Raw genomic sequence first — 17,149 nt, 5'->3', positions numbered from 1 at the left:
GGGCGCGAACCTGGTGCCCATGGCCGTACCTTTGACCTGCAAATAAAACTCATCTAAAAACTGAAAGTAATTGTGTTGCAATATATAATATATTATAGTTATTATAAACACTTTCTGTGATGATGGCATATAAATATCCCCCTCTAAAAAACTTCTGATGGCTTCTATCCCCAGATTATGTGGGATATTGGAATATAGAGCTCCCACACATCCCACACTTATAAGGTAGGAAAATTCTGATTGGCTGATGGAATCAGCCAATCAGATTCAAGTTCAATCCGATTGGCTGATCCAATCAGATTGAGCTTGCATTCTATTGGCTGATCGGAACAGTGAATAGAATGCGAGCTCAATCTGATTGGCTGATTCCATCAGCCAATCAGAATTTTCCTACCTTAATACCGATTGGCTGATAGAATCCTATCAGCCAATCGTAATTCGAGAGACGCCATCTTGGATGACGTCATTTAAAGGAACCGTCATTCGTCGGGCAGGATGGATGTCCCGCGTCGGCGGGATGAAGATGGATCCGGAAGAAAGAAGATTGAAGATGCCGCTTGATTGAAGACTTCAGCCCCGATGATGGACCTCTTCAGCCGCCGCTTGATAGAAGACTTCAGCCCCGATGATGGACCTCTTCAACCCGATGATGGATCTCTTCAGCCCCCGCTTGGGCTTGGATGAAGACTTTGGAGCCTCCTCTGGACCGATCAGTGATACCCGGCGTGGTGAAGACAAGGTAGGAAGATCTTCAGGGGCTTAGTGTTAGGTTTATTTAAAGGGACACTGTACCCAAAAAAATTCTTTCGTGATTCAGATTGAGCATGAAATTTTAAGCAACTTTCTAATTTACTCCTATTATCAAATTTTCTTCATTCTCTTGGTATCTTTATTTGAAATGCAAGAATGTAAGTTTAGATGCCGGCCCATTTTTGGTGAACAACCTGGGTTGTCCTTGCTGATTGGTGGATAAATTCATCCACTAATAAAAAAGTGCTGTCCAGAGTACTGAAACCAAAAAAAAGCTTAGATGCCTTTTTCAAATAATGATAGCAAGAGAACGAAGAAAAAACAGAATTTATGTTTACCTGATAAATTACTTTCTCCAACGGTGTGTCCGGTCCACGGCGTCATCCTTACTTGTGGGATATTCTCTTCCCCAACAGGAAATGGCAAAGAGCCCAGCAAAGCTGGTCACATGATCCCTCCTAGGCTCCGCCTACCCCAGTCATTCGACCGACGTAAAGGAGGAATATTTGCTTAGGAGAAACCATATGATACCGTGGTGACTAGTTAAAGAAAATAAATTATCAGACCTGATTAAAAAACCAGGGCGGGCCGTGGACCGGACACACCGTTGGAGAAAGTAATTTATCAGGTAAACATAAATTCTGTTTTCTCCAACATCGGTGTGTCCGGTCCACGGCGTCATCCTTACTTGTGGGAACCAATACCAAAGCTTTAGGACACGGATGAAGGGAGGGAGCAAATCAGGTCACCTAAATGGAAGGCACCACGGCTTGCAAAACCTTTCTCCCAAAAATAGCCTCAGAAGAAGCAAAAGTATCAAACTTGTAAAATTTGGTAAAAGTGTGCAGTGAAGACCAAGTCGCTGCCCGACATATCTGATCAACAGAAGCCTCGTTCTTGAAGGCCCATGTGGAAGCCACAGCCCTAGTGGAATGAGCTGTGATTCTTTCAGGAGGCTGCCGTCCGGCAGTCTCATAAGCCAATCTGATGATGCTTTTAATCCAAAAAGAGAGAGAGGTAGAAGTTGCTTTTTGACCTCTCCTTTTACCAGAGTAAACAACAAACAAGGAAGATGTTTGTCTAAAATCCTTTGTAGCATCTAAATAGAATTTTAGAGCGCGAACAACATCCAAATTGTGCAACAAACGTTCCTTCTTTGAAACTGGATTCGGACACAAAGAAGGCACGACTATCTCCTGGTTAATGTTTTTGTTAGAAACAACTTTCGGAAGAAAACCAGGTTTAGTACGTAAAACCACCTTATCTGCATGGAACACCAGATAAGGAGGAGAACACTGCAGAGCAGATAATTCTGAAACTCTTCTAGCAGAAGAAATTGCAACCAAAAACAAAACTTTCCAAGATAATAACTTAATATCAACGGAATGTAAGGGTTCAAACGGAACCCCCTGAAGAACTGAAAGAACTAAGTTGAGACTCCAAGGAGGAGTCAAAGGTTTGTAAACAGGCTTGATTCTAACCAGAGCCTGAACAAAGGCTTGAACATCTGGCACAGCTGCCAACTTTTTGTGAAGTAACACAGACAAGGCAGAAATCTGTCCCTTCAAGGAACTTGCAGATAATCCTTTCTCCAATCCTTCTTGAAGAAAGGATAGAATCTTAGGAATTTTTACCTTGTCCCAAGGGAATCCTTTAGATTCACACCAACAGATATATTTTTTCCATATTTTGTGGTAATTTTTTCTAGTTACAGGCTTTCTGGCCTGAACAAGAGTATCAATAACAGAATCTGAGAACCCTCGCTTTGATAAGATCAAGCGTTCAATCTCCAAGCAGTCAGTTGGAGTGAGACCAGATTCGGATGTTCGAACGGACCTTGAACAAGAAGGTCTCGTCTCAAAGGTAGCTTCCATGGTGGAGCCGATGACATATTCACCAGATCTGCATACCAAGTCCTGCGTGGCCACGCAGGAGCTATCAAGATCACCGATGCCCTCTCCTGATTGATCCTGGCTACCAGCCTGGGGATGAGAGGAAACGGCGGGAATACATAAGCTAGTTTGAAGGTCCAAGGTGCTACTAGTGCATCTACTAGAGTCGCCTTGGGATCCCTGGATCTGGACCCGTAGCAAGGAACCTTGAAGTTCTGACGAGAGGCCATCAGATCCATGTCTGGAATGCCCCACAGTTGAGTAATTTGGGCAAAGATTTCCGGATGGAGTTCCCACTCCCCCGGATGTAATGTCTGACGACTCAGAAAATCCGCTTCCCAATTTTCCACTCCTGGGATGTGGATTGCAGACAGGTGGCAGGAGTGAGTCTCCGCCCATTGAATGATTTTGGTCACTTCTTCCATCGCCAGGGAACTCCTTGTTCCCCCCTGATGGTTGATGTACGCAACAGTCGTCATGTTGTCTGATTGAAACCGTATGAACTTGGCCTTTGCTAGCTGAGGCCAAGCCTTGAGAGCATTGAGTATCGCTCTCAGTTCCAGAATATTTATCGGTAGAAGAGATTCTTCCCGAGACCAAAGACCCTGAGCTTTCAGGGGTCCCCAGACCGCGCCCCAGCCCATCAGACTGGCGTCGGTCGTGACAATGACCCACTCTGGCCTGCGGAAGTTCATCCCTTGTGACAGGTTGTCCAGGGACAGCCACCAACGGAGTGAATCTCTGGTCCTCTGATTTACTTGTATCGTCGGAGACAAGTCTGTATAGTCCCCATTCCACTGACTGAGCATGCACAGTTGTAATGGTCTTAGATGAATGCGCGCAAAAGGAACTATGTCCATTGCCGCTACCATCAAACCTATTACTTCCATGCACTGCGCTATGGAAGGAAGAGGAACGGAATGAAGTATTTGACAAGAGTTTAGAAGTTTTGTTTTTCTGGCCTCTGTCAGAAAAATCCTCATTTCTAAGGAGTCTATTATTGTTCCCAAGAAGGGAACCCTTGTTGACGGAGATAGAGAACTCTTTTCTACGTTCACTTTCCATCCGTGAGATCTGAGAAAGGCCAGGACTATGTCCGTGTGAGCCTTTGCTTGAGGAAGGGACGACGCTTGAATCAGAATGTCGTCCAAGTAAGGTACTACTGCAATGCCCCTTGGTCTTAGCACCGCTAGAAGGGACCCTAGTACCTTTGTGAAAATCCTTGGAGCAGTGGCTAATCCGAAAGGAAGTGCCACGAACTGGTAATGCTTGTCCAGGAATGCGAACCTTAGGAACCGATGATGTTCCTTGTGGATAGGAATATGTAGATACGCATCCTTTAAATCCACCGTGGTCATGAATTGACCTTCCTGGATGGAAGGAAGAATTGTTCGAATGGTTTCCATTTTGAACGATGGAACCTTGAGAAACTTGTTTAGGATCTTGAGATCTAAGATTGGTCTGAACGTTCCCTCTTTTTTGGGAACTACGAACAGATTGGAGTAGAACCCCATCCCTTGTTCCCCTAATGGAACAGGATGAATCACTCCCATTTTTAACAGGTCTTCTACACAATGTAAGAATGCCTGTTTTTTTATGTGGTCTGAAGACAATTGAGACCTGTGGAACCTCCCCCTTGGGGGAAGCCCCTTGAATTCCAGAAGATAACCTTGGGAGACTATTTCTAGTGCCCAAGGATCCAGAACATCTCTTGCCCAAGCCTGAGCGAAGAGAGAGAGTTTGCCCCCCACCAGATCCGGTCCCGGATCGGGGGCCAACCTTTCATGCTGTCTTGGTAGCAGTGGCAGGTTTCTTGGCCTGCTTTCCCTTGTTCCAGCCTTGCATTGGTCTCCAGGCTGGCTTGGCTTGAGAAGTATTACCCTCTTGCTTAGAGGACGTAGCACTTGGGGCTGGTCCGTTTCTACGAAAGGGACGAAAATTAGGTTTATTTTTGGCCTTGAAAGACCTATCCTGAGGAAGGGCGTGGCCCTTACCCCCAGTGATATCAGAGATAATCTCTTTCAAGTCAGGGCCAAACAGCGTTTTCCCCTTGAAAGGAATGTTAAGCAATTTGTTCTTGGAAGACGCATCCGCTGACCAAGATTTCAACCAAAGCGCTCTGCGCGCCACAATAGCAAACCCAGAATTTTTCGCCGCTAACCTAGCCAATTGCAAAGTGGCGTCTAGGGTGAAAGAATTAGCCAATTTGAGAGCACGGATTCTGTCCATAATCTCCTCATAAGGAGGAGAATCACTAGTGATCGCCTTTTCTAGCTCATCGAACCAGAAACACGCGGCTGTAGTGACAGGGACAATGCATGAAATTGGTTGTAGAAGGTAACCTTGCTGAACAAACATCTTTTTAAGCAAACCTTCTAATTTTTTATCCATAGGATCTTTGAAAGCACAACTATCTTCTATGGGTATAGTGGTGCGTTTGTTTAAAGTAGAAACCGCCCCCTCGACCTTGGGGACTGTCTGCCATAAGTCCTTTCTGGGGTCGACCATAGGAAACAATTTTTTAAATATGGGGGGAGGGACGAAAGGTATACCGGCCCTTTCCCATTCTTTATTTACAATGTCCGCCACCCGCTTGGGTATAGGAAAAGCTTCTGGGGGCCCCGGGACCTCTAGGAACTTGTCCATTTTACATAGTTTCTCTGGGATGATCAAATTCTCACAATCATCCAGAGTGGATAACACCTCCTTAAGCAGAGCGCGGAGATGTTCCAACTTAAATTTAAATGTAATCACATCAGGTTCAGCTTGTTGAGAAATTTTCCCTGAATCTGAAATTTCTCCCTCAGACAAAACCTCCCTGGCCCCCTCAGACTGGTGTAGGGGCCCTTCAGAAACAATATCATCAGCGTCCTCATGCTCTTCAGTATTATCTAAAACAGAGCAGTCGCGCTTACGCTGATAAGTGGGCATTTTGGCTAAAATGTTTTTGATAGAATTATCCATTACAGCCGTTAATTGTTGCATAGTAAGGAGTATTGGCGCGCTAGATGTACTAGGGGCCTCCTGAGTGGGCAAGACTGGTGTAGACGAAGGAGGGGATGATGCAGTACCATGCTTACTCCCCTCACTTGAGGAATCATCTTGGGCATCATTTTCTCTAAATTTTGTGTCACATAAATCACATCTATTTAAATGAGAAGGAACCTTGGCTTCCCCACATTCAGAACACAGTCTATCTGGTAGTTCAGACATGTTAAACAGGCATAAACTTGATAACAAAGTACAAAAAACGTTTTAAAATAAAACCGTTACTGTCACTTTAAATTTTAAACTGAACACACTTTATTACTGCAATTGCGAAAAAGTATGAAGGAATTGTTCAAAATTCACCAAAATTTCACCACAGTGTCTTAAAGCCTTAAAAGTATTGCACACCAAATTTGGAAGCTTTAACCCTTAAAATAACGGAACCGGAGCCGTTTTTATCTTTAACCCCTTTACAGTCCCTGGTATCTGCTTTGCTGAGACCCAACCAAGCCCAAAGGGGAATACGATACCAAATGACGCCTTCAGAAAGTTTTTTTTATGTATCAGAGCTCCTCACACATGCGACTGCATGTCATGCTTCTCAAAAACAAGTGCGCAATACCGGCGCGAAAATGAGACTCTGCCTATGATTAGGGAAAGCCCCTAGAGAATAAGGTGTCCAAAACAGTGCCTGCCGATATTATTTTACAAAATACCCAGATTAAAATGATTCCTCAAGGCTAAATATGTTTATTATATGAATCGATTTAGCCCAGAAAATGTCTACAGTCTTAAAAAGCCCTTGTGAAGCCCTTATTTATTGTCTGTAATAAAAATGGCTTACCGGATCCCATAGGGAAAATGACAGCTTCCAGCATTACATCGTCTTGTTAGAATGTGTCATACCTCAAGCAGTAAAATTCTGCTCACTGTTCCCTCAACTGAAGTTAATTCCTCTCAACAGTCCTGTGTGGAACAGCCATCGATTTTAGTAACGGTTGCTAAAATCATTTTCCTCTTACAAACAGAAATCTTCATCTCTTTTCTGTTTCAGAGTAAATAGTACATACCAGCACTATTTTAAAATAACAAACTCTTGATTGAATAATAAAAACTACAGTTAAACACTAAAAAACTCTAAGCCATCTCCGTGGAGATGTTGCCTGTACAACGGCAAAGAGAATGACTGGGGTAGGCGGAGCCTAGGAGGGATCATGTGACCAGCTTTGCTGGGCTCTTTGCCATTTCCTGTTGGGGAAGAGAATATCCCACAAGTAAGGATGACGCCGTGGACCGGACACACCTATGTTGGAGAAATTGATAATGGGAGTAAATTAGAAAGTTGCTTAAAATTGCATGCTCTTTCTGAATTACAAAAGAAAAAATTTGGGTTCAGTGTCCCTTTAAGGGGGGTTTGGGTTAGATTAGGGGTATGTGGGTGGTGGGTTGTAATGTTGGGGGGGGTATTGTATGTTTTTTTTTTCCAGGCAAAAGAGCTGAATTCTTTGGGGCATGCCCCGCAAAAGGACCTTTTAAGGGCTGGTAAGGTAAAAGACCTTTTCTATTTTTATCTTAGAATAGGGAAGGGCATTTTTTTATTTTGGGGGGCTTTGTTATTTTATTAGGGGCTTAGAGTAGGTGTAATTAGCTTAAAATTGTTGTAATATTTTTATAATGTTTGTAAATATTTTTTTATTTTTTGTAACTTAGTTCTTTTTTTATTTTTTGTACCTTAGTTAGTGTATTTATTTGTATTTAATTTATTTATTGATAGTGCAGTGTTAGGATTAATTGTAGATAGTTGTAGGTAGTTTATTGAATTAATTTAATGATAGTGTAGTGTTAGGTTTAATTGTAACTTAGGTTAGGATTTATTTTACCAGTAATTTTGTAATTATTTTAACTAGGTAGCTATTAAATATTTAATAACTATTTAATAGCTATTGTACCTGGTTAAAATAAATACAAAGTTGCCTGTAAAATAAATATAAATCCTAAAATAGCTACAAGATAATTATAATTTATATTGTAGCTATATTAGGGTTTATTTTACAGGTAAGTATTTAGCTTTAAATAGGAATAATGTATTTAATAAGAGTTAATTTATTTCGTTAGATAATAATTATATTTAACTTAGGGGGGTGTTAGTGTTAGGGTTAGACTTAGCTTTAGGGTTAATAAATTTATTAGAGTAGCGGTGAGGTCCGGTCGGCAGATTAGGAGTTAATACTTGAAGGTGTCGGTGATGTTAGTGAGGCGGATTAGGGGTTAATACATTTATTATAGTAGCGGCGAGGTCCGGTCGGCAGATTAGGGGTTAATAATTGTAGGTAGGTGGCGGCGATGTTGGGGGCGGCAGATTAGGGGTTAATAAATATAATATAGGGGTCAGCGGTGTTAGGGGCAGCAGATTAGGGGTACATAGGGATAACGTAGGTTGCGGTAGTGTACGGAGCGTCAGATTAGGGGTTAATAGTATAATGCAGGGGTCAGCGATAGCGGGGGTGGCAGATTAGGGGTTAATAAGTGTAAGGCTAGGGGTGTGTAGACTCGGGGTACATGTTAGGGTGTTAGGTGCAGACATAGGAAGTGTTTCCCCATAGAAAACAATGGGGCTGTGTTAGGAGCTGAACGCTGCTTTTTTGCAGGTGTTAGGTTTTTTTTCAGCTCAAACTGCCCCATTGTTTCCTATGGGGATATCGTGCACGAGCATGTTTTTGAAGCTAGCCGCGTCCGTAAGCACCGCTGGTATTGAGAGTTGCAGTGGCGGTAAATTATACTATACGCTCCCTTTTTGGAACCTAACGCAGCCCTTCTGTGAACTCTAAATACCAGCGGTATTTAAAAGGTGCGGGGGGAAAAAAGCATGCGTAGCTAACGCACCCCTTTGGCCGCAGAACTCTAAATCTAGCCGTTGGTATTTACTTTTCTTTCATCCCACCACATATTCTACCACACATACCAATGACAATTCATAGATAACATTGGAATACTCCCAAACCTTCTTTTCTGGTTCACTTGTTTTTAATGGAAAATGATTTGGTTTGAATAAAGGTCTGCTTAAAAGTATAAAAAGAAAAGCCCCATGATGAAGGCAATAAGACTTTAACAGTGACCTTAGCTGCCAATTGCAAACTTTCTGCAAAATTTTCTAAACAACATGCAGTTTTCTAAAAAAAAACATAATTTATGCTTACCTGATAAATTTATTTCTCTTGTAGTGTATCCAGTCCACGGATCATACATTACTTATGGGATATTCTCCTTCCCAACAGGAAGTTGCTAGAGTTCACCCACAGCAGAGCTGCTATATAGCTCCTCCCCTAACTGCCATATCCAGTCATTCAACCGAAAACATGCAGAGAAAGGAAAAACCATAGGGTGCAGTGGTGACCGTAGTTTAAATGAAAAAATTACCTGCCTTAAAATGACAGGGCGGGCCGTGGACTGGATACACTACAAGAAAAATAAATTTATCAGGTAAGCATAAATTATGTTTTCTCTTGTTAAGTGTATCCAGTCCACGGATCATCCATTACTTATGGGATACCAATACCAAAGCTAAAGTACACGGATGAAGGGAGGGACAAGGCAGGTACTTAAACGGAAGGTACCACTGCCTGAAAAAACCCTTTCTCCCAAAAATAGCCTCAGAAAAAGCAAAGTAAGAAGCGCAGACTAAGACGGCGTCTTGTAAATCTGTTCAACAGAAGCCTCATTTTAAAAAGGCCCAAGTGAAAGCCACAGCTCTAGTAGAATGAGCTGTAAACCCTTCAGGAGGCTGCTGTCCAGCAGTCTCATAAGCTAAACGAATTATGCTTTTTAACCAAAAAGAAAGAGAGGTTGCTGAAGTCTTTTGACCTCTCCTCTGTCCAGAGCAGACAACAAACAAAGTAAATGTTTGATGAAAATCTGAAGTAGCTTGTAAGTAAAACTTTAAAGCACGAACCACGTCCAAATTGTGTAATAGACGTTCCTTCTTTGAAGAAGGATTAGGATACAAGAATGGAACAACACTCTCTTGAATGATATTCTTGTTAGATACCACCTTAGGTAAAAAACCCAGGTTTGATACGCAGGACTACCTTATCCGTACGGAGGACCAGATAAGGAGAATCACATTGTAAAGCTGATAACTCGGAGACTCTACGAGCCGAGGAAATAGCTACCAAAAAGGAACTCTCCAAGATAAAAAGTTTGATATCTATGGAATGAAGAGGTTCAAACGGAACTCCTTGAAGGTTCTTAATAATCAGGTTTAAGCTCCATGGCGGAGCAACAGGTTTAAACACAGGCTTGGTTCTAACCAAAGCCTGACAAAATGCCTGAACGTCTGGAGTATCTGCCAGACGCTTGTGCAAAAGAATAGACAGTAGAATCTGTCCTTTTAAGGAACTAGCTGACAACCCTTTTCTCAAAATCATCTTGGAGAAAAGATAATATCCTGGGAATCCTGACTTTACTCCATGAGTAACCCTTGGATTCATACCAATAAGATATTTATGCCGTAACTATGTTAAATTTTCCTAGTGACAGGCTTTCATGCCTGTATTAAGGTATCAATGACTGACTCGGAGAAGCCATGCTTTGATGACATCAAGCGTTCAGTCTCCAGGCAGTCCATCTCAGAGAAGTTTAATTTAGATGTTTGAAAGGACCCTGAGGTAGAGGGTTCTGTCTCATAAGCAGAGACCATGATGGAAAGGATGATATGTCCACCAGAACTGCATACCAGGTCCTGCGTGGCCACGCAGGCGCTGTCAAAAACACCAAAGCACTCTCCTGTTTGATCTTGTACAAAGACCTCCGGAGGGAACTCCCCCTTCCCCAGATGAAAAAGTCTGACGACTTAGAAAATCCGCCTCCCAGTTCTCAACACCTGGGAAATGGATAGCTGATAGACAAGAGAGTCTCTGTCCAGTGAATTATTTTAAGACTTCTAACATCGCTAGGGAACTTCTGTTCCCCCTTGATGGTTGATGTAAGCCACAGTCGTGATATTGTCCGACTGAAATCTGATGTACCTCAGAGTTGCTAACTGAGGCCAAGCCTGAAGAGCATGGAATATTGCTCCCAGTTCCGGAATATTTATTAGAAGGAGGGTCTCCTCCTGAGTCCACTATCCCTGAGTCTTCAGGGAGTTCCAGACTGTATCCCAACCTAAAAGGCTGGCATTTGTTGTAACAACTGTCCCATCTGACCTGCGGAAGGTCATACCCTTGGACAGATGGACCCGAGATAGCCACCAGCCTCTTGGTCCAGATTTAAGAGGGGGACAAATCTGTGTAATCCCCGTTCCATTGACTGAGCATGCATAGTTGCAGCGGTCTGAAATGTAGGCGTGCAAACGGTACTATGTCCCTTGCCACTGCCATTAAGCCGATTACATTCATGTACCGAGCCACCGAAGGGCGCGGATGGAATGAAGAACACGGCAGTAATTTAGAAACTTTGACAACCTGGACTCCGTCAGGTAAATTTTTCATTTCTACAGAATCTATCAGAGTCCCTAGGAAGGAAACCCTTGAGATTGGGGATAGAGAACTCTTTCCTTGTTCACTTTCCACCCATGCGATCTCAGAAATGCCAGTACTACGTCCGTATGAGACCTGGCAATTTGGATGTTCGACGCCTAAATAAGGGGCCACTTCTATGCCCCACGGCCGAAGAACCTCCATAAAAATTCTTGGGGCTGTAGTTAACCCAAAGGAAAAAGCTACAAACTGGTAATGCCCGACTAGAAAGGCAAATCCGAAAAAACAATGGTGATCCTTATGCATCGTAATGTGAGGATAAGCATCCTTCAAATCCATTGTAGTCCTCTATTGACTCTCCTGGATCATAGTTAAGATGGTACGAATAGTTTCCATCTTAAATGATGGAATTCTGAGGAAATTGTTTAAGATCTTTAGATCCAAAATAGGTCTGAAGGTTCCCTCTCCTTGGGAACCACAAAGAGATTTGAGAAAAACTCTGTCCCTGTTCCTCTCTTGGAACTGGATGGGTCTCGTACACAATGTAAGAATGCCTCTTTCTTTATCTGGTTTGCAGATAATTGTGAAAGGTGAAATCTCCCCTTTTTTAGAGGGGAAGCTTTGAAATCCAGAAAATATCTCTGGGATATAATTTCCAATGTCCAGGGATCCTGGGCATCTCTTGCCCACGCCTGGGCAAAGAATGAAAGTCTGTCCTCTACAGGATCCGCTACCGGATAGGGGACCATTCCTTCATGCTGTCTTAGAGGCAGCAGCAGGCTCCTTGGCCTGCTTATCTTTGTTCCAGGTCCGGTTGTCTCCAGACCGTCATGGACTGAGCAAAAGTTCCCTCTTGATTTGCCTTAGAGGATGTTGATGCCACACCTGCCTTGAAGTTTCGAAAAGGCAAGAAAATTAGACTTTTTGGTCCTTGATTTGGACCTGTCCTGAGGAAGGGCATGACCATTTCCTCCAGTGATATTAGCAATAATCTCCTTCAAACCAGGCCTAAATAGGGTCTGCCCCTTGAAGGGAAGTTAAGTAGCTTATTTATTAACCCTTTAAGGACACAGCTTTCAGTTTGCTCAATTGTTTTATGACGGAAAAATTCCGTCATATGTCCTTAAGAGGTTAAAGTCACGACAGCTGACCATGATATAAGCCATAGCGCTCTGCGCGCCAGTATAGTAAAAACAGAATTCTTAGCCGTTAGTTTAGTCAAATGAACAAAGGCATCAGAAACAAAGGAATTGGCTAGCTTAAGTGCTCTAAGCTTGTCAAGTATATTCATCCAATGGAGTCGCTACCCGTAAAGCCTCATCCAAAGACTCAAACCAGAACGCCGCAGCAGCAGTGACAGGAGCAATGCATGCAAGGGGCTGCAGGATAAACCTAGTTGAATAAACATTTTCCTAAGGTAACCCTCTAATTTTTTATCCATTGGATCTAAAAAAGCACAACTAACCTCGACAGGGATAGTGGTACGCTTAGCTAGAGTAGAAACTCATCTCTCCACCTTAGGGACTGTCTGCCATAAGTCCCGTGTGGTGGCATCTGTTAGAAACATTTTTCTAAAAATAGGAGGGGAAGAGAACGGCACACCTGGTCTATCCCATTCCTTATTAATAATTTCTGTAAATCTCTTTAGGTATTGGAAAAACATCAGTACACACCAACACTGCATAGTATTTATTCAGTCTACACAATTTCTAAAACCTCCCTGAGCAACCAGTGTAGGATCTCAAGCATAAATTTTAAATGTAGAAATATCGGATACATGTTAAATCTTCTTCCCTGAGTCAAAAATATCACCCACAGACTGAAGCTCCCCTCAGCTTCTGCATATTGTGAGGCAGTATCAGACATGGTTCTTAACGCATCTGTATGCTCTGTATCTACCCCCAGAGCTATCTTGCTTTCCTTTAATTTTAGGTAGCCTGACTAATACCGCTGCCAGAGTATTATTCATAACTTTCGCCATGTCTTGTAAAATAAACGCTATGGGCGCCCTTGATGTACTTGGCGCCATTTGAGCGTGAGTCCCTGAAGCGGGAGTCGACACGTGGGGAGAGTTAGTCGGCATAACTTCCCCCTCGACAGAATCCTCTGGTGATAATTTTTTAAAGACAAAAAATGATCTTTATTGCTTAACATGAAATCAGTACATTTGGTACACATTCTAAAATGGGGTTCCACCATGGCTTTTAAACATAATGAACAAGGAGTTTCCTCTATGTCAGACATGTTTGTACAGACTAGTGAGACTAGTAAGCTTGGAAAACACTTTAAATCAAGTTAACAAGCAAATATAAAAAACGTTACTGTGCCTTTAAGAGAAACAAATTGTCAAAATTTGAAAAACAGTGAAAAACAGTGAAAAAAGGCAGTAAATCAAACAGAATTTTTACAGTATATGTAATAAGTTAACAGAGCATTGCACCCACTTGCAAATGGATGATTAACCCCTTAATGTAAAAAACTGATCAAAAAAAGTCAGACGTTTTTTAACAGACACAACAAACTGCCACAGCTGTACTGTGGTTTTACCTTCCCTATAAACGATTTTGGAAGCCTTTTTAGCCCTTTAGAGATGTCCTATAGTATTCATGGGACTGCTGAGGGAAACTGGATGATTCATTTTGTAATTTTAACTGCGCAAAAAAGCGCTAAAATAGGCCCCTCCCACTCATATTACAACAGTGGAAAGCCTCAGGAAACTGTTTCTAAGCAAAATTTAAGCCAGCCATGTGGAAAAAACTAGGCCCCAATCAAGTTTTATCACCAAAGCATATATAAAAACGATTAAACATGCCAGCAAACATTTTATATTGCAAATTTACAAGAGTATATAACTCTCATAGTAAGCCTGATACTAGTCGCTATTAAATCACTGTATTTAGGCTTAACTTACATTAATCCGGTATCAGCAGCATTTTCTAGCAAATTCCATCCCTAGAAAAACTTATAACTGCACATACCTTATAGCAGGATAACCTGCACGCCATTCCCCCTCTGAAGTTACCTCACTCTTCAAACATATGTGAGAACAGCAGTGGATCTTAGTTACTTCTGCTAAGATCATAGAAACACGCAGGCAGATTCTTCTTCTAAATGCTGCCTGAGATAAAATAGTACAACTCCGGTACCATTTAAAAACAATAAACTTTTGATTGAAGAAAAAACTAACTATCTTACACCACTTTCCTCTTACTACCTCCAGCTATGTTGAGAGCTTGCAAGAGAATGACTGGGTATGGCAGTTAGGGGAGGAGCTATATAGCAGCTCTGCTGTGGGTGAACTCTTGCAACTTCCAGTTGGGAAGGAGAATATCCCATAAGTAATGGATGATCCGTGGACTGGATACACTTAACAAGAGAAACATGCAATTTTCTAAACAACATGCAGCTAAAAAACAACAACACATGGTTTTAAAGGCAACTCAAAGAAAAAAAAAACAATGAAGTTAAATTTTAAAAACACAATGATTAAAGTCGGTTTAAAGCTGTGCAAAATAAGCTCAGCGGCTAAGGATTCAAAGCACAATAGAAGTTTGCCATATGAAGATTTCTTCAACTTTGTCTTTTCCTGGTGAGCAACATAAATATAATAAGAAGACATTACATAATGTAACAAGCCTTGTTTAATTACCCCAGTTGGATCATCATGGTTTCCATGAACACTAAAGACTGGAATTGAAATGTTTAGATTGTTATCCTGGTAATTAACCCAAGGAAATCTGTGGGGGGGGAAAAAACTATTTAAATAGTCACCAACATAAAACACGACAAAACAAGCAAGCAATACATAAGCAATTTAGAAGTTCATGTAAGATTTTATTTTCTTTCACGATGGTGAGAGTCCACAAGCCATCACATGTGGGATTAAAGTCCAGTTCTACAGGAGGAGGCAATAACACCCCACACAACAGAGCTTTAAAACCTCCAATTTCCCATAATTCCTTAGTCATACATATGGCAAAAGAAAGAATAAGAATGTAGGAAAGGAAAAGCAAGGTATAAGAAGTGCAAACTGCTACTTCAGCCAACTGTTATGGAAAAAAAACAAGGGCAGGGCTCGTGGACTCATTATAAACCCTTTGCAGACCATCTTGCAAAAAAAAAAATTAATGATTCAAGATATCTAAAAAGAGTTCCAATTGTAATTATAAAGACTCAAGCCTTTCCAGAATTTGAGATAAATTTGGTATGTAACAGGCTTAATGCATCTAAAAGAGTTGATTGTATTTCAAATGAGAAGCCATAAGGTCTATGCCCAGCCTTCCCCAACAATTCACAACATACCTCCAGATTTAAAGACCATTCACCAAGGTGAAGGTACTGACACCAATTATCCACACCCGGAGTGTGAATAGCTAAAATCATGCAATGTTGGTGGTCTGCTCAAGTCAGAATGTGAGCTACCTGTTTCATTGCTAAGGCACTTTGAGAACCACCTTGGTGATTGATGTGACATAATCTAACTGAAACTTCAGAAAAGACCCCAGTTAATAGGAGCCCACTCTGGATAGCCCTGAAGATTGCATGGAGCTCTTAGACGTTTATCAGTAACCTAGCATCCCGAGGATCCCCAACTCCCTGCACTTTCTTAGAACCCCCATCACAACCCAGCAGGCTGGAATCTAAGGTAAATACTATCTAATTCAGATGGAGGAAAGAGGCGCCCTAAATCAAAATTGATGAGTCTGCCACCAAGATAGAGAAGGTCTTGTCTTGAAGTCTAAATAGATCTTCTTAGACAGACTGCAGAGAGCATTTCGGGAGGTTGATTTTCCAACCATGGGAACTAAGGAACTAAATAAACTGTGTTTGCATGTTTCTGAAAGAAGCAGCCTGTACCAGAATGTAGCCTAGGTAAGTACATATTATATAAAGTCTCTTTAAGAGAAAAAAATTGTACTGTAAAATATAGAAAAATGACAGTTTGAGTCAATAAACGGTAAAATAAATATAAATGTATACAAAATTCTAGTTATTAAGGGTGCTTACCACTCTAAGCCTCTGAGGAAAAACTGCAGTGTGCCATCAAAGATGGCCACCGTCTGTGAGGGAATGGAGAAAACAGAGCACAGTTTTGGCAGGACATTTTTTTTAACTCCCTGATCTCTGCACAGAAGGAAGCTCAGAAACTTCTGAAAATGAGCTCCCCATCTTCAGAAATGTTACTGATCATCTGACAGCCTGCCGAGAATGAGGACCATAGCTCTGGTATGTACTAAATACCAGAAAAAAAGTTTAAAGAGACAGTACCTCAATTTTACTGTAAATGTGTAAAAGTGCCTAAAACTGTATGCAGTGTTATCTGGTGTATGTAATTATGTCTCCACTGTATTTGAATCATGTGTACATGTAAGTGCAAGTACCTAGTTATCGGTCAGAACCCATTTTACAATGCTTACAAAGCTGCAGGGGCTTTGCTTCCAGTATATGCGCCCAACTTGTATAGTATGCATCGAGACGAGGTCTAAGGAAGGAGCACACCGACGCACCAACAGGAGGAGGCTGCAGGACCCTTCCCAGTGACATCTACAAGTCACAAACTCCTGTGAGAGATTTACACTCACTGTCAGTGTACTCCTTAACACCCCTCTGTCCTATTCCTGGCTCTCTTACAAGGGATATTGGGTCTTACATCAGTTTGATCAATCCTTCCAATAGATGTGTAGATCAGCACTTCAAATATATCCATCCGCCTTGCTGACTAAGGAATCATGGGAAAGTGGGAAGGATTTAAGATCCGTTGTGTGGGGTGTTTTTGCCTCCTCCTGTAGGGCTGGACTTGAGTCCCACATGTGATGACTCATGGACTCTCACCATCCTGAGAAAGAAAACAATATTTACTCTTTCCTTCTGGACTCACGCCCCTTTCATTGTGTTCATTATGTTTATCAGCCTATACCAGCTTGAATAGAAAACCATTAAAACTGTTCAGTATTCAGACCAGTTTCCCTTAGTACTGCCAGCAATTTCACAAAAGCAATCATTAAAAATAAAGAAACAGGTGCACAGATGGAGAGTAATTGTATG

General features: G+C 41.8%; 1 protein-coding gene across 2 annotated transcripts in view; it reads right to left on the bottom strand.

Moving 5' to 3' along the window:
• The window catches only part of MRE11 (MRE11 homolog, double strand break repair nuclease), a 1,042,570-nt gene that overhangs the window by 914,413 nt on the left and 111,008 nt on the right, over positions 1-17,149 (bottom strand). For both annotated transcript variants that reach the window (XM_053708610.1, XM_053708611.1), the window contains exon 5: positions 14,754-14,841. In XM_053708610.1, the coding sequence (XP_053564585.1) occupies positions 14,754-14,841 (88 nt within the window). The remainder of the gene's footprint in view (positions 1-14,753; positions 14,842-17,149) is intronic.

This window comes from Bombina bombina, chromosome 3, assembly GCF_027579735.1.
Source record: "Bombina bombina isolate aBomBom1 chromosome 3, aBomBom1.pri, whole genome shotgun sequence".
Classification (NCBI taxonomy): domain Eukaryota; kingdom Metazoa; phylum Chordata; class Amphibia; order Anura; family Bombinatoridae; genus Bombina; species Bombina bombina.
This window is presented reverse-complemented; position numbering and strand designations above follow the sequence as displayed.